The following is a 21,918-nucleotide window of genomic DNA, read 5'->3' as shown; positions in this document are numbered from 1 at the left end:
ACCGTATTTTTTTTTTCCTTCCTTGCTTACCATATTTTTTAATACTCTTAACTATTAATTTTAATAATAATTTTTTTTTTTTATATATATTTTGATGTTACCATATATTTTAGGACTCTATAATTATTAATTTTTATAATAATTCTTATCATAAACTTTATTGTTACCATATATTTTAGGACTTTTTAATTTTTAAAACTTACCATATATTTAAGACTCTTACTATAAAATATTGTATATTTAATTAACTAGTAATTTTTTAAAAATAGTAAAATAACAGTTTTGTCTAAAACAAATACTTTTAATGAAGGACAAAAAGTTCAATTCACTTTTCTAATGGGCTTCACACTTTTAATATATTATAGATACTCCCTCCATCTCATTTTATGTGACATACTTTGACCAAACACATAATTTAAGAAACAAGGAAAGACTTGGTTATGTTTACCAAATTGTCCTTTATTAAAAATGTACTACTGCTATCTTTAATTAAGTTAGGACCTTATAAGTGAAACCAATAAGGATAAGTGGAATTGTATTTTTAAATAGTTACTCACTCGTCTATTTTTACTTATCTACTTTTCTGTTGGCATAGGAATTGAGAAGCAGTAGATGCAAGGGGTAATTTTTACCATATTACCCTTTGAGTATAATAAATTTAATACTAGTTTCGAAAGAAATATAATAAATTTAATACTTTGAAAAATGTATTAGATAATGAATTTTATTTAATGCTAAGGGTAAAATGAGTAGAAATAGATAAATTGTTCATTAATTTTATGAACTGGATAAGTATTATTGGACATGGCAAAATAAAAATCACCAAAAAAGAAATGATAATATATAAAATGGGAAGGAGGGAGTATTAAAAAGGAAGGCAGACAAATAAATTGAAAGGAAGTAAGTATCTTCTTTCAATTCTAACCTATTTTGTTAACAACCGGAGGTCCAAGGAGCTGAATATTAGTGAATTGCGGTCACATTGCCACTCTGGGTCGGTATATAATTAATCTCTCCGTTCATTTTTTATTGCCCGATATTGACTTGAAACGCCTTGAGCAATAATAAGAATGATAATTCTGCTGTATAAACCTTTGGATTAATGAATTCAATGTTTTGGGAAATGCATTGGGAAGATTGACTATAGTTAATAATTAGGATAAATTAGTAACTATTCGATATATTTATCTATTAATTTTCTAAACTGGATGAGTAAAAAATGTATATGAATAGGGAAAGTCTTGGTGGATGAAATGACATTGAAGTCATCGGAGGTTGGAAATGGTGCCAAGATAATGCTTATGGCTTCCCAGGGCTTAAACCAAGGGGTAATTCTTGATGTTCCAATACTTTATGGATATCCTTGCATAACTTCTTGAAGGATTTCCCATACGATCCCACTGCATGTCTCGAATTTAACTCCAAGTAACTCCGATGACCGAAGAGAGATGTTGTATAAATTAGATCATTGAGAATCTCCTACTAGAGCTACTAACAAGAGTCTTAAACTAGAAAAGATTCAGTTCAGATGTAGGATACCTATTTAGAAGTTTTAGCAACTGTATGTTTTTGTTAAGACTTAAAAGTTTTGTAGGTTTGAAGAATTTAGAAAAAGAGAGGAGAGCACATGAGAGAAAAAGAATTAGAAAATTTTGTGCTTATTGAATGCATTTACTGTACAGTGATATATATATATATATATATATACTAATCAGTTAGGTATTTAACTAACAGTTACATTCAATAACTAACTTTACAACTAACTGCTTTAACTAACTATTTGTACAAATATTGATCTATCCCTTTCCTTGACACTCCCCCTCAAGCTTAGGAGGTGCAAACACATTAAGCAATCCAAGCTTGTAGCATAAATGTTCATGTTGAGCTTTGTACAACCCTTTGGTTAGTAAGTCAGCCTGTTGATCTCTTGTGCAGATATACCCTGTATTGATCACACCTTTTTGAATTTTTTCCCTCACAAAATGGCAGTCGATTTCTATATGTTTTGTTCTTTCATGGAACACTGGATTTGCAGCTATCTGCATAGCTGATTTGCTGTCCGTATAAACTTGAATAGGCATGGTCAGATTGAGTCCTAGTTCTTCAAATAGACCAAGTATCCAGACAAGATCAGCAGTAGTGGAAGCAAGGCTTCTGTACTCAGCCTCTGCTGAACTTCTGGAAACTGTACTTTGTTTCTTTGATTTCCAAGAAATCAAGGAATCTCCTAGTTTAACTAAGAAACCTGTTACTGATTTTCTTGAGTTTTGGCAGGCTGCCCAGTCTGCATCACAGTAGGCTAGAACTTGTTCTCGACTGTTACTTGATAGCAATACACCTTGTCCGGGATGATTTTTAACATATCTTACTATTCTCATAGCCGCCTCTAGATGTGATATCTTAGGTTGATGTAGAAACTGGCTTAGTGTTTGAACACTAAAAGCTATGTTAGGCCTGGTAAGAGTTAAGTATAAAAGTTTTCCAATAATTCTTTGATAGATTCCAGTATCAGTTAATGGATCATTCTCCCCTTACTAGAATTATTTGTGTGATCATCAAACTCCTTTGTTGTCAACTTGACATTTGCTTCAAGGGGTGTGGCTGCTGGTTTTCCTGCTCCTAATCCCAATTCAGAGATTAATTCCAGTGTGTATTTCATTTGGTGCATTAAAATCCCTTTTTTAGACCTAGCAAACACAATGCCAAGAAAGTATCTTAACTCCCCATTGTCCTTCATTCTGAAAGCTTGATGTAGTGCAGCTTTGGTTTCCTCTATCAACTTTAAGCTACTTCCAGTAATCAACATATCATCCACATAGACAAGAATAATTGTTAGATCATTTCCAGCCTTTCTTGTGAAGAGTGAATGATCATATTGAGACTGAGTAAATCCAAGATGTACAACAACTACCAATAGCTTTGAATTCCATTGTCTTGGTGCTTGTTTTAGACCATACAAGGATTTCAGAAGTCTGCAAACTGGTCTGTTCTCCCCCTGACTTCGAAATCCTTGTGGTAGTTCCATGTATATTTCATCAGGTAGATCACCTTGTAGAAAGGCATTGTATACATACATTTGATGTATATGCCAATGTTTAATGGATGCAAGTGCTAACACAAATCTGACAGTCACCATTTTAACTACTTTAACTACTGGTGAGAAAGTCTCATTGTAGTCAATTCTTTCCCGTTGACTATACCCTTTAGCTACCAACCTTGCTTTAAACCTTTCAATATCTCCAGTATCTTTGTACTTAATTCTGAACACCCATTTTCAGCCTATAGGTTTCTTTCCTTTTGGTAGATTGACAGTCTTCCAAGTTTGGTTATCTTCCAAGGTTTTTATCTCAGCCTTCATGGATTCAACCCATCTTGGATCTGTAATAGCTTCAGCATAAGTGGAAGGTTCTACTTCCATAGAGGTAGCCGCAATAAAGGCTTGATAATTTGAGGGTAAGTGATCATAACAGATGTTACTTGATAGACCATAAACTGATGCAGCAGATGACGACTTTTTGGTTGTGATGAAGTCTTTCATCCACAAAGGTGGAGCCTTAGATCTAGATGACCTTCTTTGTACAGAAGCAATGTGTTGTTGGCTGGTGGTGTTGATGACAGTAGGAGCCTCAACATTAGCAGGAACAACAGAACTGGTAGGCATCTGAGATGGTGTAGACATTGGATGTTGGTCATCAGATGTTAGCAACTGGTTAGAAAAGACATCCATGAAAGGTGCTGGTTCATTTTTGTTGATGTTTTGGAAGGGAAAAACATTTTCTTTGAAATCAACATCTGTGTGCACAAAGAAAACATCATGAGTAAAGTCATAAAGTATATATCCCTTTTGGGTAGAAGAATATCCCATATGAATAGCTTGAATAGCTCTAGTCTTAAGTTTATCAGTTTCATATATAGTTTTAGCAAAAACTAGGCAGCCTATCACCGTAAGATGATCAAGAGAAGGTTTTCTACCATATAGAACCTCAAATGGAGACTTATTATGAAGTATAGGGGTAGGCATCCTATTGATTAAGTATGTTGCTGACAGGACACAATGACCTCAAAATTTTAGAGTTATGTGACCTTGAAACCTTATAGCTCTACAGACTTCTAAAATATGTCTGTGCTTCCTCTCAGAAACTCCATTTTGCTGAGGGGTATATGCACATGAAGTCTGATGGATAATGCCATTAGTCTTGAATATAGTCACATACTGAGTTTACAAACTCAGTACCATTATCACTTCTAATTACCTTAACAGTTGTATTAAATTGATTCTTAACATAAATCAAGAATTGTTGCAAAACAACACATACATCAGATTTTAGCTTAAGTAAAAATAACCAAGTCATTCTTGAAAAATCATCAACAATTGTCAAAAAATATTTATTTCTATTATATGTAGCAGTTTTGTAGGGTCCCCATACATCAAGATGCAACATATCAAAACATGTAGTGCTTTTAATGCTACTTCTAGGAAATGGAGCTCTAACTTTCTTAGCACATGGACAAATGGTACAAGACTTTATAGTGGAGCTACAGGTCTCTAAAGGTATTGCAAACATTCTATTTAGAACTTTAAAAGAACTGTGACCAAGTCTCATATGCCACAAATTTATGTCAACTAGTTTGTCTTTAGGGACCAAGGAGCAGGAATCTGCAGCTTTTACCGATTTTGTACTGATTGAAGGCAGCAAATATAAACCATCTTCTTGTTTACCAATCGCTTTCACCTTCCCATTGTAGAGATCCTGAAATATACAAAAGTTAGGAAAAAATGCAACCAAACAATGTAATGCCTTGGTTACCTGTGAGACTGAGAGTAGATTAAACTTAAATTTAGGCAAGTGAAGAACATTGTCAATGTTATATCCAGCAGTAATCATACTTGTGCCAACATGAGTAACATTAGCTACATCACCAGTAGGCAAAAATACTCTTTTAGACTTAGTAGAGTCTAGTTTAATGTAACTGGTAAGAAGATCAGGATCAGCTACCATGTGATTGCTAGCCCCTGTATCAATAATCCAACCTTTTTTAATATCTCTAAAAGACATAGTAGTGTTCATACCTGCAGTATTAGCCATGGAGGTGGTGTTAGACACATTGTTCAGCATAGATACAATTTGATCATATTGATCTTTTGTGAAGAAACAAGGCATGTGCATCTGATTGTTAGGAGCAACAGTTGAGGTGGATGGTTGATCTTGAACTTTTGCACATTCTCGAGACTCCATCATGGACTGATTATCAATACTTATGGACTGATTATCAATACTTACATGAGCTTGATGTGCACCAGAATTAGAACCTCCACCCTTCTTTTTAAACCTATCATTTGGATAGCCTATAATCTTATAGCAATTCTCCTTGACATGCCCTTTCATCTTGCAGAAATCACATTGAACATTTTAGTTATTTTTGTACCTTTGTACAGTATTAGGCCTAGAACTGTATAAAGCTGTAGAATCATAGTTTCCAATTCCATTAGACATGACAGGAGGAGCTCCAAGAACCCCAGATGCAGCAGCTAATCCCTTTTGACTTTCATCACTTACAAGCATGGAATATGCTTGATTTATAGGGGGCAAGGGAGTCATTAACAGAATTTGACTCCTAGCTTGAATGTACGAATCATTCAAGCCCATCAAGAATTGATACAATTTTTGCCTTTGCACATGATCAAAGAAATCTTTGGACTTATCACAATTGCAGGTAGGTAATGGAACTAACGCCTCAATCTCATTCCACAGATCTTAATTTGGAAAAATACACTGAAATTGAAGATGTACCTTGAACCAAAGTTGCAATTTCCCTGTGAAGATTAAAGGAGCGTGAACCATCAATTTTGTCAAGCGTCTCTTTCAATTCCATCCAAACAGCATATGCATAGGCTATGCCACTAACAAAATTCTGAGAGACAGAATTCATCAACCAAGAAAGTACGACTGCATTGCACCTTTCCCACTGATTCCAGTATTTATCATGAAATCTTTCTTTCTTCCATGCACCATCCACCAGACCCAACTTATTACGTCCTAAAAGAGCAATTCGCATTGATCTGGACCACAAAGAGTAGTTATCTGTTCCAGTGAGTTGAAAAGAAATCAAGGAAATTCCACTGGTGTCTCTAGGTGCAAGATACAGAGGGTGTGAAGCATCAACTATGACCCCTACACCAAAATCTTCTGCAGCTGAAGGTGTAGAGCCACTGGATTCATTGACTGGACCATTTCCTTGGTTTCTAGTAGTCGCCATTTTAACAAAACGCTAAGAGTTTTCACAGAATCTTGAAACAAGAATTGATCAGTTGGTCAATTTTGATCGAAAAACAGTGCAAGAATCAGAAATGGAAGAACATAGAATCGACGAAGAAGAAGAGCTAACAATCAGAAGCTCGTGGCTCGTGGCTCTGATACCATGTTGAGACTTAAAGTTTTGTAGGTTTGAAGAATTTAGAGAAAGAGAGGAGAGCACATGAGAGAAAAAGAATCAGAAAATTTTATTCTTCTTGAATGCATTTACTGGACAGAGAAATATATATACTAATCAGTGAGGTATTTAACTAACAGTTACATTCAATAACTAACTTTACAACTAACTGCTTTAACTAACTATTTGTACAAAGACTGATCTATCCCTTTCCTTGACAGTTTTGCTGTGCTGTTAACTTTCCATTCAGATGTAGAATAACCTATTTACATGTTTTCACAAGTATATGTTTTACAGTGCTGTTTACTTTCCATTCCTCCCTTTCAATATCCCTAAAATGATATGTCTGGCTTACAAAATTATTTGGGATTAAAACTTAATGTGTTGCTCTCATTTGTTTTGAAGGACACCATATTATTGATTACTAGACTGAATTTGGTCTACTTGGATTAGAATGTATATATTTAGATATAGGAGACTGCAAAAAATATGTAGGATTGAGCTGTAATTGATTGACCTGTACTCTTATGTCTTTGGAATTTTTATAAAATTGAAAAATTCCATTTAATTTACCCTTGTTCGATCCTGAAATTCTGCTTTCGATAGGTGAACTGATTCAACTTAAAGCTTTGATGTTTGAGTTATTTACTTATTTGTGTATATTGGATAGGATGGACCAATAAGAAAGGAAACTTCCAACTTGTTGACAGTGAGGAGGATGCCTGAAGCAATGAGACCTAAAAGGGACGTTCCTCAAGTTCTGGTTGTGAAGTGCCAACTTGAACGGTGGAAGGCCACTGGGGTTGTTGCACTATCGGAATGCAATCTGAAGGTAAGATAAGAAGTAACTGACTATACATTGTCCAATGATTTTGAACCTGTTCTTACCATGAACGATCTTAATTGTGACGGGGCAAGCGATACGGTTATTAAGCCGGATCTCACTTAGAAGTTCGATCCAATCATATACATATTGGAATTGACCTAAAAATAGAATTGTTTCATCTTTTCTTTTTCCTTCCAATTCACTTCATCTAATTTATATCTAATCCATTTTCTGGCTTGAGTAGGTGATATAGCCAAGCTATTCCTCTCTATTTATCTGCCAATATGGGTGAAACCAATAATGAAATGTATCCATAAAATTATAAAAATTGGACTGCAGGATTTGAACCCTCGATTGTTCTTCATTCTGGCTATAATACCAGTTTTCAGTAATGGAGATGTTAACAACTCATCTATCTGTATGAAGACTAATTTTTCAGTATTGCTCCAAATAGAACATGGTCATTGAAGTAGATCCCAAGTATCTTTAGAAAGATATTAGGTGTGAATCCACCAATTATGCAGTCTAAACAATAAACAAAGTTCTAGTTTCCCTCCACTAGGAATAAGTGAATAACAATGCCAAAAGAGAGGAGGAATATCGTCATATAGATTCAATACATTTGGAATAAAGCGAAATCCCTCCATGGCATATTGTATTCCAATTTAAAACTATGGCTGATTGATGGGTTGAATATTGTTCATTCTTGGGAAATTGGAGGACTAAATGGGATGGCCATCCTAATAGGTGGTGACAAAAATGTGCATCTCCAATTTGTTCATGTTTTGAACTTATTGATTGCATCATCAAAAGTCAAAACCGAAATGATCGCCCAAAGTTTCCTCATTTGCAAGACAATAAATAAATTTAAGTCCCAAAAAGATGCAGTCATGTTGAGTAAATAATGAAGAAAAAAATACTGCCATGCAGTTCAAACTTATTGATGAAATGTTAGGTTAGTCTGAGAGAACGTTTAGCCTGCACTATTCAGATAAAATCCCTTCATGTATAATTTATGTGTGTACATATTGTGTATCCAGAAAGAGAATATACTATGGTCAAATGGGAAACTTATCTTAGCCAACTAGTAGAACCAAGTTTGATTCCTTCTATCGCCCAAGAGTTATTATTTACTTCTGTTAAATCGTAAATGCATTAGGTACGTCCTTAAACTATGTTGCCAGCCGATTCTTTTTCTTTTTCTTCCTCTTGAAGATATTGTTCTCATTACTTATTGGAACTTGACAGGCCCTGCCTGATGAAGTGTTGACCTGTGGATCTTCTGCTAGAGTCCTTGATCTCAGCCACAACTCAATACAGCATCTTCCCGCCATGATTAATAGCTTGAGTTCACTTCATGTCAGTAGAGCTGACTCCTTCACTTATCTTTGAAATTGTGATTTTTTTCACTTGTTTGAGGCAGAAATTTTATTCGGTATTGTTTCTGCTTACCAGAGATTGATTCTCAATGGGAATGAAATTATGGATAATTCCTTAAGCTGGGAAGAGCTAGCTTCTCTAAAGAGTCTTATGGTTATTTTAATTTCACTGAACCAAAACCAGTATGTACCAGTTATTCCTCAGATATTCCCTTCATCAGCATACTACTCTGAGAGTTGAATGAGATTCGCCAATATGTTGCATCATCTCTATATGATTGAAGTTCATTCTTTTCTGCACCATTAAATGATGGGTACACCAAACGTGTAGATACATTTGATGTGAGGGACAAAATTCGCAATGTCATAGTTCTCATTTACGGGATTGTTTTGATAAAATTAAATGATGAAAACTGAAGTATATCAGTGGGTAATATAAAGCTGCTTATCCTTCATTCACAAAATTCGTGGTGTTAAATTTTTTTATCAGTGACATTCAGATGTTGTTTTGTGTTACAATTTTATTTTTTAATACGGCTTACTCTGTTTACCAACCTCAACCATTTATCATATGTCATTATTTTGTATAAAGATTTCTTGTATGGTTGTATCAACTAATCTTCTTCTTGGTATGCAGTATAGCAACATTGCCTCGTGTGATCAGCACTTTGACCAGTCTGAGACAACTTCATATTGCACATAACTATTTAACAGGTCTCCCATCTGAGATAGGTCAGCTGACCAGCCTTGAGGTTCTGAAAGTTAACAACAATAGGTAATTTGAAGTACTGGAACAAAAAAAGATATTTCAATGTACGGTTATCATGATATTTAGTGTTAAGTTGTTCCAAGTCCTTTTCTGGATACGTGGATGTTTTGGAGTGTTGATTTTCTATATCTTTTACTTTCTTTGAAGTGATAAGAACCTAAATTTGGTTTGTAAGCTTAATCTTTCAATTGCAGGATACACTCTATTCCAGAAAATATTGGGGGTTGTGCTTCCCTTGTTGAGGTAAATAAAATTGGGATTATTTCCCTTTTAGTAACTGGAATCATGAAATCCCAAATCTAGGCTGAAACAAGTTCCAGCATTTATTGTTTCCTATGATGTTATTACTATATACAGATAACTGATTCAATGTGGTGTAGGTTGATCTTTCATCTAATCTTTTGGTAGAGCTGCCAGAAACAATTAGCAAACTAAAGGACTTAAAGGTCTGTCTTCATCTATATGCTTTTGCATTTTTTGTTCTCTTTTGAAGTCCTGCTTTTTTATGCAATACAGAAAATTCTTGTTCTTTTATAAAGGCCGTACAGAAAAGAACTTTTAGACGTCTTACGAAATTAGCTTGATGTGCTCAAATACTGCTCATTAGACATTAATAAACGATGTTACATAGTTATCTAAGATAGAGCATAGCTTGGATGGACATGTATGCATCAGTTCTAGAACATTCAGCTATGGTTCTTTAGACCAAACTAGGTGATGTACTGCCATAATCTGCTGGTTCAACACTATTTTCTTGGCTAGAAGCAAAGCATGTGATAGGTAAAACTTAATCGTGGTTAAGTGAAAAATGTGTGTATGAGAGACACATCTTACACATTCATTAGTTTGGTGTAGCACTCGGCACTAGCAAGCTCTTACCACACATTTTAGGGGCATGTCATGCATTTGACTGCTGCCACAGACAAAAGTCTAGTATATAAGTGGAGAAGGGTAAATGGTAGGCTCATTATCACATAGTTTCGAACTCTGTGCCAACCAACTCCCAGGGACCTCTCAGTTATCAAAAGGGAAAAAAGTTGTTCTCTTTGTAAGACGCGACGCAAGTTTCTTTAGTTAAACAATCTTTTCTTAAACATCTAGCATCATTGTATGGCCTCTTTAACCTGGCAGTTTGCTTTTGCTCCAATTATTTGTGTGACTCATGTTCCTACAACTGGTGCAGGCACTTTATCTTAGAAACAACGGGTCCAAATCCCTTCCTAGCATCATTTTCAAACAGTGCTGCAAACTCTCTATACTAGATCTCCATGGCACTGAAATAACTATGGATGTTATCTGCCAGGTATTCAATTATTTACTACTAATATCGACAATAATATGCTCTGTTTAGTTTTACCTCTCACGATATTCAGTCACAGTCACAGATTGAAGGATGGGAGAATTTTAATGAGAGAAGATGCTCGAAGCATCAGAAGCAACTGTACTTCGGAGTGAGAAGCTCTGGCAAATTTGATGAAGGAGCTAATAGGAGCTGATCAGCCAGATACAAAGTGCTCATTAACTCGGTTTGTGTACTTGACATACATTTTCATAGTGATCCCTAGCAAACTTTACAGAAGAATCTTTCAGTACCTTTTAAGATGCATCAATAAATTATAATGAGCATACTGCTCCTGTGTATACTCTCTACAGATTTACCATTGTTCTGAAATGTTGCTATAAAGCTTTCTTCTTCTTCTCAAACTGTTGCATAGTTGAAAGTTTCCTCAAGCAAACATATTACCAATTGTTGAACCCCTAAAGAATTGAATAAACTTGCCAGTTGAAAGTTGCATACTTCCTGTGCCATAGGCAGATCCAGAATTTATGGTTTTTTAGGTTCTAACGTTTGAATTTTTATTCTTGAACCCATTATATCTTTAAAATTATGACTTCATATCTTGTATTTATCACAATTTTTATAATTTTTACTCATAAACTATACAAGGCCGTTCTTGTAAAGCACCCCTGACATGTGACCAAGCCTGGATTAAGCCCAAAATGATCAAACACCCATCCAGGTAAATTCAAAACAAAAAGTTATACAAGATCTCAAATCTGACTGAGAATGCTCCGATTGATACAAAAACATAATTCAACATATTGATGAAAGAAATATATTTCTTCAAAAAGATTTTAGGTTTTCCACAAATACATAATTAATCATGCAGATGCACCACTCAGGCAGCAACTATTCCTTGTTGCCGGTCCAATGCAACTACAGCAAGTTACTACTACAAGAACTGCTGCAATTCCAATAAACAGATATATGAGCCGGCAACATAACAAATTGGCCAGTTAGTTTTCCGGAGAATAGGAGTGGAGGGAGAATTGGGTGATCACAGTGTAAATCCCGCTCCTATGCAATAGCTTGCAAACCACACAGGAGGAGTAAACTGCACCAGGCAAGCCCCGTGCAACAAGCTCGACAGCATTGTCGCCATCTTGTCATTCTATAAAACCGACTCAAAACTAAAGACGTGATGAAGAAATGGCAGTAGTGTCTGTTTACAGTATGATGTAGCACACACAAACAAGTGAAGAGTCTGAAGACCATAAATAATTCGTTAGAAACTTATGGAGCAAATGGTCAAAACAAATTCAAATCAAACTGGGAGGTGGTAGAAAAATCCTATTCGGGCAAGAAGGATGGATATGAAACAGGCCACACAAGGAGCAGTTTCCCAGGATTTTCAGCTTTGCAACAGTAGACATGTATTAGTCTCAACAAGGATAGAACATACCTTTGGAAAGGTCTAGTGACTGTGAAAGGGAGGAATGAGCCAATTTTTGCAAGTGATTGAAGGATGTAAAGGGCTGAAAGCAGCACCAGACAAGACAACAGAAATCTTGCATTTTCCCAATAAAATCAGGCTAAAAGGTATTCTTCCAAAGTAGTAGGCAACATCATATATGGCCTTTGAAGCAAAGCCTCTTACAAGGTTGAACCTTCACATGGCTACTGGCAAGAGAGACATGTTTTGACTCAACACAACTTATCAAGAAGAGGAATGATAATTTACAGCAGGTACATCCTCTGTGAAGAAAGTTACCAAGTTTACAGGTCCTTTTTGGTACATGCTTTAGAAATTAGTTGAACTAAGCCATTGCATGTTGGGAACTCTAAAAGAACTGTTGGTGGGTTGGAAAAGGATACCAGCAAAGATGTTATGATCTGGAAAGGAAGGTGAAAAAGAATATTTATAATTTAATATCCAGATGTATATCGTTATTCGATTTTTGGTGTAAGACTGAAAATGTACAGGAACGTGATAGACTATGTTGCAAAGTATTAAGCTTATGTTCACTAAGAAGGCTAGATTTTGACAAATGAAGCAAAAAATAACACCTATCATCAATTGAATACTTTTGTACTTTAGTTTCTCGTGCGACCGTGATGAACTTGTTCTGCAACCCACAAAAACACCTTTGGCTTCATTGTAAAAGAATGTTTGCAATCTAACTACTGATCTAGCTACTAGAATAGCTTTTGACAGGAAGCACATTTCAATGCTGCACATTTGTTTTATATGAGAAGGGCCCTTAAATTAACCTCTTCTGTCATAAAGTTCGCAATGTCCATTACTTGGATTATCTTCCCAGTTCTATGACTTTCCTGATGTAATCTGATTCAAGAGAGTTAATGAGAGACGAGGGGACAAAAGAAAGTACAAGTAGAATTTGATTGTAATACATTACATATGTCTAATTATGACCACCTTTTTGTGTCGGTGTCCAGTAAATCATCTTGCAAAACTAGACAGAAGAAAATGGAGATTTAAAACTTTTCGTCCCAACACTTGTCTGTATTGTCAGCTGAAAATTCATAAACATCAAATGCACTTAATTATGTTAATGAAGGAGAATAAGGTCAATACTATTTTTGTGGTTTGTACAGAAGAATGATTCATGTACAGAAGCCAATGTCACAGGTGGAGAACTTAAACACACAAGTACAAAGAGTGCTAAAGACTTTTCACACAGAATGCTTAAAAGAATTGAGATCTCAAAGGTGTCTTCCTCCCCAATGTTCCATTCTTCTGCTTGGATGATAATGAATAGCATGTCAAGGAACAGCTATTCAAGGTTGGGCAGTCTCTTCTATTATTGATAATGAATCGCATGTCAGAGGAAAGTCGCGCAACACCAATATCTTCCTCTGTTATGTTACAAAGTAAATCCAGAGTATCAGATTTTTGCTTCAGAAGCACTAAGGAATTAACCATATAACAAAGGCCACATAGGTTTCTTGGAACACTAACCATATGCATCAGGGTTCTGAAGGAGATAGGCTTCCACTACTTTCTACATTGAGCTTGAAATCCAGTACTTGCCTCCTTAGAGTTGGAACCACCATTAAGTGACTGTTCAAACTAGAAAGAGGGAGGTTCCAGATCTACCACTCTAAGCAACAAAAAACATAAGCAAGATCATTCACACCATTCTCTATATGCCTTAGTCTATTTATGCTATTCTAGGCTGGATTTGTCCCATTCTCTAACGGCTTGGCAGAGGAGATACTCCTTTGGGGTTTGGGACCACATAGTGGTCCAAATACTTTGGCAATTGTTTACCCCTTGTGCTACGTTTAAGGGCCTCTGATGTGTCCTGCTGATTTGTTACAAAAACTGTGCTTTCATACCAAAGGGCAGATAGGCTTCCACTACTTTCTAGTAGAGCTTGACACCTTAGAGCTGGAACCACCATCTGGTGACTGTTCAAACTTGACCTCATCAATCCTATATTTAATGGACTTAAATGCGCCAACTGCAGAAAAGAAACCACTGTTAGAAGATATTAGTGATGAAAACGAGAGTATCCAAAATCCGAAAAGAATTAACCTTCAGGAAAGGTGATATTCTTAGCACGTCATTACCTGGACTCATCAATTCCCATCAATGATGAATAAATCGGCAAGAGGATTTATAATAACACTTGTTATTGCACGTGAAGCCAAATGTTGTACAGAAACACCTATTTAAACATCTTCAATACAGCAGCCCGCAACACCAAATACTTATCGATGGTTGATTCCACCAGTTTGCATCACAATTCTAACTCTTTGCACGCGAATATCCCACTTCTTGTTGCATTGGAATTTCTCAATGACTTCAGTACCTGAAGAGTTTTCACATGTTTGTGATGATGTATTTCTTGAAAGATTTACAAAAACTTTCATATGGTACAGAGGTTGCCAATTTTTTGTTTGACTTCCTTCTTGCCCATCATATCAGAGTTAGCAATCTCATATATGTTTCAAACAAAGACATACCGATGGGTTGAGTTTTTTGTTTTCTCCTTCTCTCCTTCATTTTCTTTCCTCTTTCTATGATTGAACCAAAGTAACTTATCCTTCCTTTCCTTTCAATGTTTTCAGGATCTGATGTATAAAATGTGCATAAAACTTTATCAGGTGGAAGAAGAATACAACAAAACTGAAGAAAGAAACATAAAAAGTCAAGAGAAATATTGATCAATGTCATCCCACAATGGTGTTTACAAAGCGTTATCCCACTACGTTAGTTTACAAACATAAGCTTAGTGTGATGTAAGTTCACAAACAGACAGTTTAGTTGAGACTAACAATAAGAGCAGAAACAAAAGTATAGAGAAGAACCTCTTCTGGCCTGTAATGGTGGTGCTTAAGAGCTTCTTGAATAACAGGATATTATTCGGGCCAATGATCTGAAGCTTGTCTTCTCCCGTCATCTCTTCAACATATTCCTTAATCTTCAGCACGGAATCTTCAAGTTGAGGGCTCTCTACAAGTTGGATGATTTTCAATGAAGAAATATCTCCGAAACTAGGCGGAATCTCCTCAAGCATATGACAGTCCCACAGTGCCAATTTTTCAAGCACGGGAAAGGATTCCTCTCCAAATTCCCACTTAGCAAGAGTCACTTCTTCCAAATCCAAATATTTGAGATTCACAAAGGTGTCTTCCTCCCCCATGTTCCATTCTTTCCCCAGCATGATTGTTCTAATAAGGAACAATTCTTCAAGGTTGGGCAATCTCGCTATTGTTGATAGTGAATTGGATGTCACACGAAAGTCACACAACATCAATTTTGTCAAATTGGAAGGCAAGTGAAAATCCCACGACCAATTTGTCGCTACAGAGGGCCCACAGTCATTTGAAATTAAACTTTGAAATTCTACATCGAGGAGTTTTAGTTCGGTTAGGTGATCCAATTTTGGGAACCAATATTGCTTTGTTGAATAATCCCATGATTCCTTGAGAACAAATGAAAGCTCTTGAAGATTGGGAAACCGTCTGAAAATATCCTCTTTATCTTTCGAATAAGAAAGCACAAGTTTCCCTAAAAATCTCAAGTTCTCTAGCTTTGAGTCTTCTGCTATCAGTATTGGTTCATCTGTATCCAAATCAAAGAAAGAACCAGCACTCATGGACAACAATCGCAACTTTACAAGATCCCAAATACTCGGTAATAGTACCATGGTTGATCCTTTGTTTTCAACGTTCAGGGTTTTTAGATTCCAGAGGTTTGAGAAAGATGAGGCAGAGATTTAACTTTTGTCCCAATGTATAAGAACCTCAAATGATTCAACAAGCATATTTCATTCAACAAAGAATCTTTCACCATCATAAAAGAGCTTCGCAGGAACAACACTCTAAGAAGCCTCAAGTGTCTTAGGTGACATATATCAAAAATAAGATCTTCCATCTCGTCTCCAGTTATCCTCAAAGAATAGAGGTGTTTACCTGAATGCCTTTTCATTTTTGAACTACACAGGACGAAATTGTTAAGCTCAAAGTGCTTCTTTTTATAATCAATGTTTACTATGCGTGGCATCAAATCTGAAGAAGAGGATGCATCACTTGAATTTATCCGGACAAACAACTTTTCCTCTCTAGCTTTTATAAAACAAAAGTCGTGCACAAGATCATGAATTTGGCAAGTCGGGCATTTACCAATCTCATTCAAAGTAATTACCAAGCTACTGGAAATTAAATTATCGAAATAAACCTCCATTACTTCTTTCACACTCTTCATCTCTATCTGGTCAACAAGCCCTTCAGCGCGCCAATACATTTTCAACACATCTTTGTCAATTGTTGTGTCCTTAGGAAAAGATGCAAGGTAAATTAAGCATGGCTTCAGGTGATGTGGTAAACGGTCATAGCTTAATTCTATAACCTTCATCACATCAACTTCACTATTCAAAATAAAGGACCTCAAATTATTCCGAACTTCAAGCCAAACAGTCTTTTCCTTTTCCAAACCTAGGATGACTCCAGCAATCAGATCAGCAACCAGCGGAAGTCCCTTACAATTTTGGGCTATTTCTTTACCAACATCTAATAGTTCATCAGGGCAACTTTGTTCTCCAAATGCCGTTTTCTCTAATAACTCCCAACTTTCTTCTGGATTTAGCAATCGAAGGTTAAGAGGATCAGTGCTGCCCTTTCCATGTAAAGCCACTTCCTTTTGTCGAGTTGTCAAAATAATTCTACTTCCTTTCACAACTTCAGGGAAAGGTCTTGTTAGCTCATCCCATGTGTCAATATCCCACACATCATCTAACACAATTAGGTACCTCTTTCCATACAGTTGTTTCCGTAGCTTATCGGCAATATCAATATTCTCACTGAACTTCAAATCCGAGCCAGTAACTTGATTAAAAAGCCTCACCAACAACTTCTTCTCGTCATATTCCTGGTCAACTGTGCACCATGCACGAACGTCGAAATGACTACAAACTGACTTATCATTGTATACTTTGTATGCCAAAGTAGTTTTACCCGAACCCGGCATTCCAATGATCGAAATGACATCTAGAGCTGCTGGTCCACTGGTGAGCTTCCTTATAATCCAGTCTGTCTCATCCACAAAACCTACAATTATTTTACCGGCTGTCAATGACTTGCTCTCAACTGGCTTCTTGGGAGAGTGCACAACAATGAGGCTCCTGTTCTTGGGAAAGTTCTCAAGTAAATTTGAGACTTCTTCTTTGATAAGTTTGATCTTTTTTATGGTAATGGGAAGTGAGAAAACAAGATGTAAGAGGCAATTATCTCGAATAATAATTGAATCAATGACATCTCTTGTCTCGTATGCCACATCTAAAACATGTGCCCATAGATCTTTATACAATCCTTTCTCAGCATTCATGAAGAACGAACTTATGAATTCTATGTCTTCTTTCAACACTACAATTTCTTTCTTTATCAATGAAATTGAATAAGCATTGGAATCTAGCAAATTAGCTAAGTGTCTGTGTAGCAGATGCACAAAGAGTGGTCCATCAGTCATTGGGAAGCCCCATTGACATGGGTCTGGGGCTTTCAGATAAACATGTTCGAGATCTTCCTTGAGGAGTTCAAGTTTTTCTTCCAATAAAATCTAGAGTTGCACGACTTCTTTCATCGGTACTCTCTTCATTCCTTGATTTTTCTTCTAAGTTGTGAATGAGAGTTGATACCTCCCTGATAAGTGCTCCAACACGTGCCAAAAGATAAAATAATTTGTCATGATGAATAAAGTCCTTGGGCATATCAGTAAGAATAATCAATAGGAACTCTATCATGACATGAATGTTTCGAGCCCCTGAAGTGCTTGCGATAATAACAGTTACCATGTGCTCTTGTAGATGAATCAGATATTCTCTAAGAATGTCTGGAGAGGCTTCTAGGAGCTGCTTAACGAAGCATCCAACTTCCGCTGAAGTTGATGCTTTCAAATTTGTAAAGCATACGCTCATAACCTCGAGTTCAATTGGGAAAATCTTCATGAGTAGATGAGCTAGCTTGAAGACACTAGAGTTTTCTAGAATTAGTTCATCCCAAAGGAAGAGTCCAACTCTCTCAGCCATACGTTGAAACTGAGGTAAAACGTATTCAACATTATCATGCTTAACGCAACCATTCAGTATCAAACCATGGAAATCTCCCACATTGCCACACATATTCTGAAGAATCTCATATTGAGACGCTGATGAAGGCATCTGTTCTTCGAGATACTGATGCTTGGATAGATGAAGGAGATTCACGAGAAGGAAGTTCAACTGCTCCTCAGTCATGGTGGTACTTGACGTAGAATGATGACATGAGTTGATACAGTCATCAATATTTTCCAGGAAGCGAGGAAGGACATGATGCATGTCGAACTTAAACCCTGCGCTGGAGTCTGCATCATACAAAATTGATCGAAGCAGTTCTTCAATACGTTGTCTTTGGGCAGTCATTACAACTTCAAACTGCTCCAAATCGGAGTAAGAAAGTTGGACGTAGGTACAAATAAATGCAAGCTCAAGTCTCAGCCTTTCAATTAGATACACGTCCACAACATTTTGATCTTCTTCATTCTTTAACCTCTCCATAAAATCCAGAATGTTGACAACATCCTTGCGAAGAGCAGAAAATGACACCTGCCAAATGACCCAATGTTATATCAAAATTTTCATAGCAAACATATATACCATGCAATATTTACTCTATACAGGCAACCAACACGTGCACATGTATTTTGTATGAATTTGATGTTATTCTTATCTTACCTAATACTTCATTCAAAATTATCCGATACTTGTTATATGCTTTATCTTCTATGGAAAAAACTTCAACAACACAAGTCAAAATAATGGAAAAAGGTCCCAATATACTATAAGACATAAACCAAATATGCCCTCCCCTAAAAAAAGGGAGGGGGAGGCTCTATTTATACCCATGGCGTAACAACAATGACTACAATATGCTCTTTCTGACTAATGGAAGTGAAATAGTCAATGCTAAAATTAATTTTCTATTTTTTTTTTTTTTTGTTAAAACAAAAGCCACATGGATTTAATTAAAGGAAAGCTGGCCAGAATTATCCCCTCTACTTTCAAAACTTATATACATTTAATCTCCATTTTACTATGTGAACAAAAATTTAACCTTTAAGTGAATTGTATTTTCAGGACTTAAATGTGACAAAAGTTTAATTTTGTGATTATACAGATAAAACAAGTAAAGTTCAGTGATTTTAGTGAGTCAAAATTAGTTTATATAAGTAACTAATTAACAGATACATACATAAATAAAGTTTAGTGATCATTACATACCTCAAAATTGTTTGTTTTCCCTTTCTCTATTTCTCCTTGTTTTTTTATGACTGTAAGTGTCTTTCAAGTTTCACAAGCCAAATTCTTGGGATCTGATGTATAAAAAGTAAATAAAATTTTATCAGGTGAAAAAAGAAAGAAGCATAAAATTAATTTCATAGTAGAAAACGAATGATTTTGCACATATAAATAAGTCAATTATTTTTCATCAATTTCAATGAGTGAGATAACAGATGTGAGTACCATAATTAAACACGCTATATCTTAACTTATTATTAGAGACTCTCTTTGTTTTTGTGTATGACTATATTAACTTGATAACATTTGTTTGGAGGAGAAGATAAAGAGACAGGGTTAGGCATAAAAAATATGTTTGGACTAGTCAACACATGAATGATTGTAAGACTATAATGTTCCCCTTTCAAACAAACTATTAGCTCTGATAAAATTTGTTTGGAGGAGAAGATACACAGAAAAGAGGGTGGGCCAATAATATGTTTTAACTAGTCAGCATGAAGCATTGATGGTAAGAAATGTAGATAGTTGAAAGGATTTGTATAGTTGGCTATTTAAGTTCTATATTGTTGATACCTAATTTTTGCCCTCCACAACTAAATTTAATCTTGAGTTTCTTCAGTTTTTCATAAACCAAAATAATTATTTCATTCAAATAAAAAAAAGCTTAAAATATTTTTCGTACGTGATTTTGTCATTTTAAGTAGCGGTTATATACTATCGTGTTCAGTTATACGAGATTATATAATTTGTTACTTAAATATTTATTTTGCAAAATATCGGATTTAATTAAGGCTTATCTTGAAAATAAATTCAAATGATTAAAATATTAATTTAAATATAATTTATTCTCAAAAATAATTTATTTGGATAAATATGCATTCATTTTATTAAATCAAGAAGCTCCGAATTAAAAAAAATAGGTATTAATTCTTATCGAATTTTAATTTAATTTAGCCAGTCTATTAGATTTGACCATAATTGAAAATTGGTCATAATTGCAATGCAATTCGTCAATTACTTTTTAATTTGGTCAAAATAAATAAATATGGCTAAATTTTAAATTCCAATTGGGGTTATATTTTAAATAACCTCAAAATTTTCAAGAACTCTCATAACTTTTACCCAATTCCCACCAAAAAATAAATTCAAATTCTACTATTCCCCTCAACTTTGTCCTTTTTCAATTTTGAAATTCAAAGATTGTACTACATTGTACTATTTCCTCCCACATTATCTTCCACCTCACCTTATCTTTAATTTTTACATTTCAAAAACCCCTCTAAATATTTTTTCTCCCACATTGGTGGATGACAAGAAATAAATCTCTATCCTTTCCTATAAATATTTTTCTCCCACATTGGCGGAAAAGGAAAAAAAATGTCCCATTCTCTCCTATAAATACTACCATTACTTTGATAGAGAGAGGAGGGGAGAAGAAAGAAAAAAAAGGCCAGAAAGGTGAAAAAATTCTTTTGAGCAAAAATAGTTATTTTTATTTAGTAAAAATTTTTATTTCATAAGTTGATCGACTAATCAAAAATTTTGAGTTGCCGGCGATGTTTTTCGGTGGTGGTTGATTCCAACGAAACTCGTAGTCTCATTTTGTTGCCCCCAAAAAGGTAAACACACCTTTTTTTTATTTTAGTTTTTATTATTGTTTTCTTCTTCATCTTTTTTCTTCTTCGTAGTTTGTAGATATAATTTTGTTTGCTGGGATTGTATGCGGTAGATGGCCTTGAAGGCCCTAGGACGTTGTGATATTGATATTCTAATTATTTTCATGTTCATGATATAAAAATGAGCTAGCAATAGTTATATGTGCCTTTTTTTACTTTATTCTTTGATTATTTTGGATAAAGTTTCAATCTTTGCTTAAAAGATGTATTTATGCTTTGTTTAAACTCATTGTTGTTGGATATATTTATTTTTAGTATGTAAAGTTATTTTCTTTATGTTTAGAAGAATAGTTAATGTTGAAAGTTTTGCCTTTTCACCTTATTCTTTGATTATTTGAATAAAGTTTAGATCTTTACTTGTAAAAAATACTCATATCTTGTTTAAACTTATTGTTGGTAGATATATTTGTGTTTAGCATGTAAAGTTATTTCCTTTATGTTGAAAAGAATAGATAATATTGATTGTTTATCTTTTTTTTACATTATTCTTTGATTATTTTGGATAAAGTTTAGATCTTTATTTGAAAAAAAATACCCATGTCTTGTTTAAATTTATTGTTGGTAGATATATTTTTTATAGCATGTAAAGTTATTTATTTTATATTAAAAGAATAGTTATTATTATTTGTTGCGCCTTAATAAAAATAGTAATTAGTTAAGTCAAGAATTTGTTATTTGCTTACTAATTATTTTAATGGATTTCAAAACCTTCATATCTTATATGAGGGTTTTGAAATCCATTAAAATAATTAG

General features: G+C 34.9%; 2 protein-coding genes across 3 annotated transcripts; one reads left to right on the top strand and one right to left on the bottom strand.

Annotated features, from left to right (window-relative positions):
• Positions 1-884: 884 nt before the first annotated feature.
• LOC107853394 (LRR repeats and ubiquitin-like domain-containing protein At2g30105) lies at positions 885-11,201 on the top strand. 2 transcript variants are annotated; one of them, XM_047405484.1, is made up of 10 exons: positions 909-994; positions 1,234-1,328; positions 7,103-7,264; positions 8,507-8,617; positions 8,714-8,820; positions 9,275-9,412; positions 9,601-9,649; positions 9,787-9,852; positions 10,590-10,709; positions 10,786-11,201. In XM_047405484.1, exons 2-10 carry the CDS (start codon positions 1,254-1,256, stop codon positions 10,900-10,902), a joined length of 945 nt encoding a protein of 314 aa, XP_047261440.1. In that variant the 5' UTR covers positions 909-994; positions 1,234-1,253; the 3' UTR covers positions 10,903-11,201. The 2 variants fall into 2 exon arrangements, with proteins under 2 accessions (XP_047261441.1, XP_047261440.1); XM_047405485.1 differs by lacking the exon at positions 1,234-1,328 and having other exon boundaries at positions 885-994.
• A 1,864-nt stretch (positions 11,202-13,065) lies between these two features.
• LOC107853393 (putative late blight resistance protein homolog R1A-3) lies at positions 13,066-19,663 on the bottom strand. Its single transcript, XM_047405483.1, is given in 8 exon segments — positions 13,066-13,565; positions 13,669-14,173; positions 14,283-14,524; positions 14,679-14,786; positions 15,024-15,924; positions 15,927-17,763; positions 17,765-18,796; positions 19,472-19,663. Coding segments are annotated over 4 exon segments (3,729 nt in total). The 5' UTR covers positions 18,749-18,796; positions 19,472-19,663; the 3' UTR covers positions 13,066-13,565; positions 13,669-14,173; positions 14,283-14,524; positions 14,679-14,779.
• Between the last annotated feature and the right edge of the window lie 2,255 nt (positions 19,664-21,918).

The sequence above is a fragment of the Capsicum annuum genome, unplaced genomic scaffold, assembly GCF_002878395.1.
Source record: "Capsicum annuum cultivar UCD-10X-F1 unplaced genomic scaffold, UCD10Xv1.1 ctg79029, whole genome shotgun sequence".
Classification (NCBI taxonomy): Eukaryota; Viridiplantae; Streptophyta; class Magnoliopsida; order Solanales; family Solanaceae; genus Capsicum; species Capsicum annuum.
Note: the sequence above shows the minus strand (reverse complement) of the source record. Positions and strands in the feature narration are given on the sequence as shown.

Coding starts and splice junctions, on each gene's coding strand:
- LOC107853394 (XM_047405484.1), top strand. CDS start 1,254: ATGACATTGAAGTCATCGGAGGTTGGAAATGGTGCCAAGATAATGCTT. Junction 1,329..7,102: donor CCCAGGGCTTAAACCAAGGG/GTAATTCTTGAT, acceptor TATATTGGATAG/GATGGACCAATAAGAAAGGA. Junction 8,618..8,713: donor ATAGCTTGAGTTCACTTCAT/GTCAGTAGAGCT, acceptor TCTGCTTACCAG/AGATTGATTCTCAATGGGAA.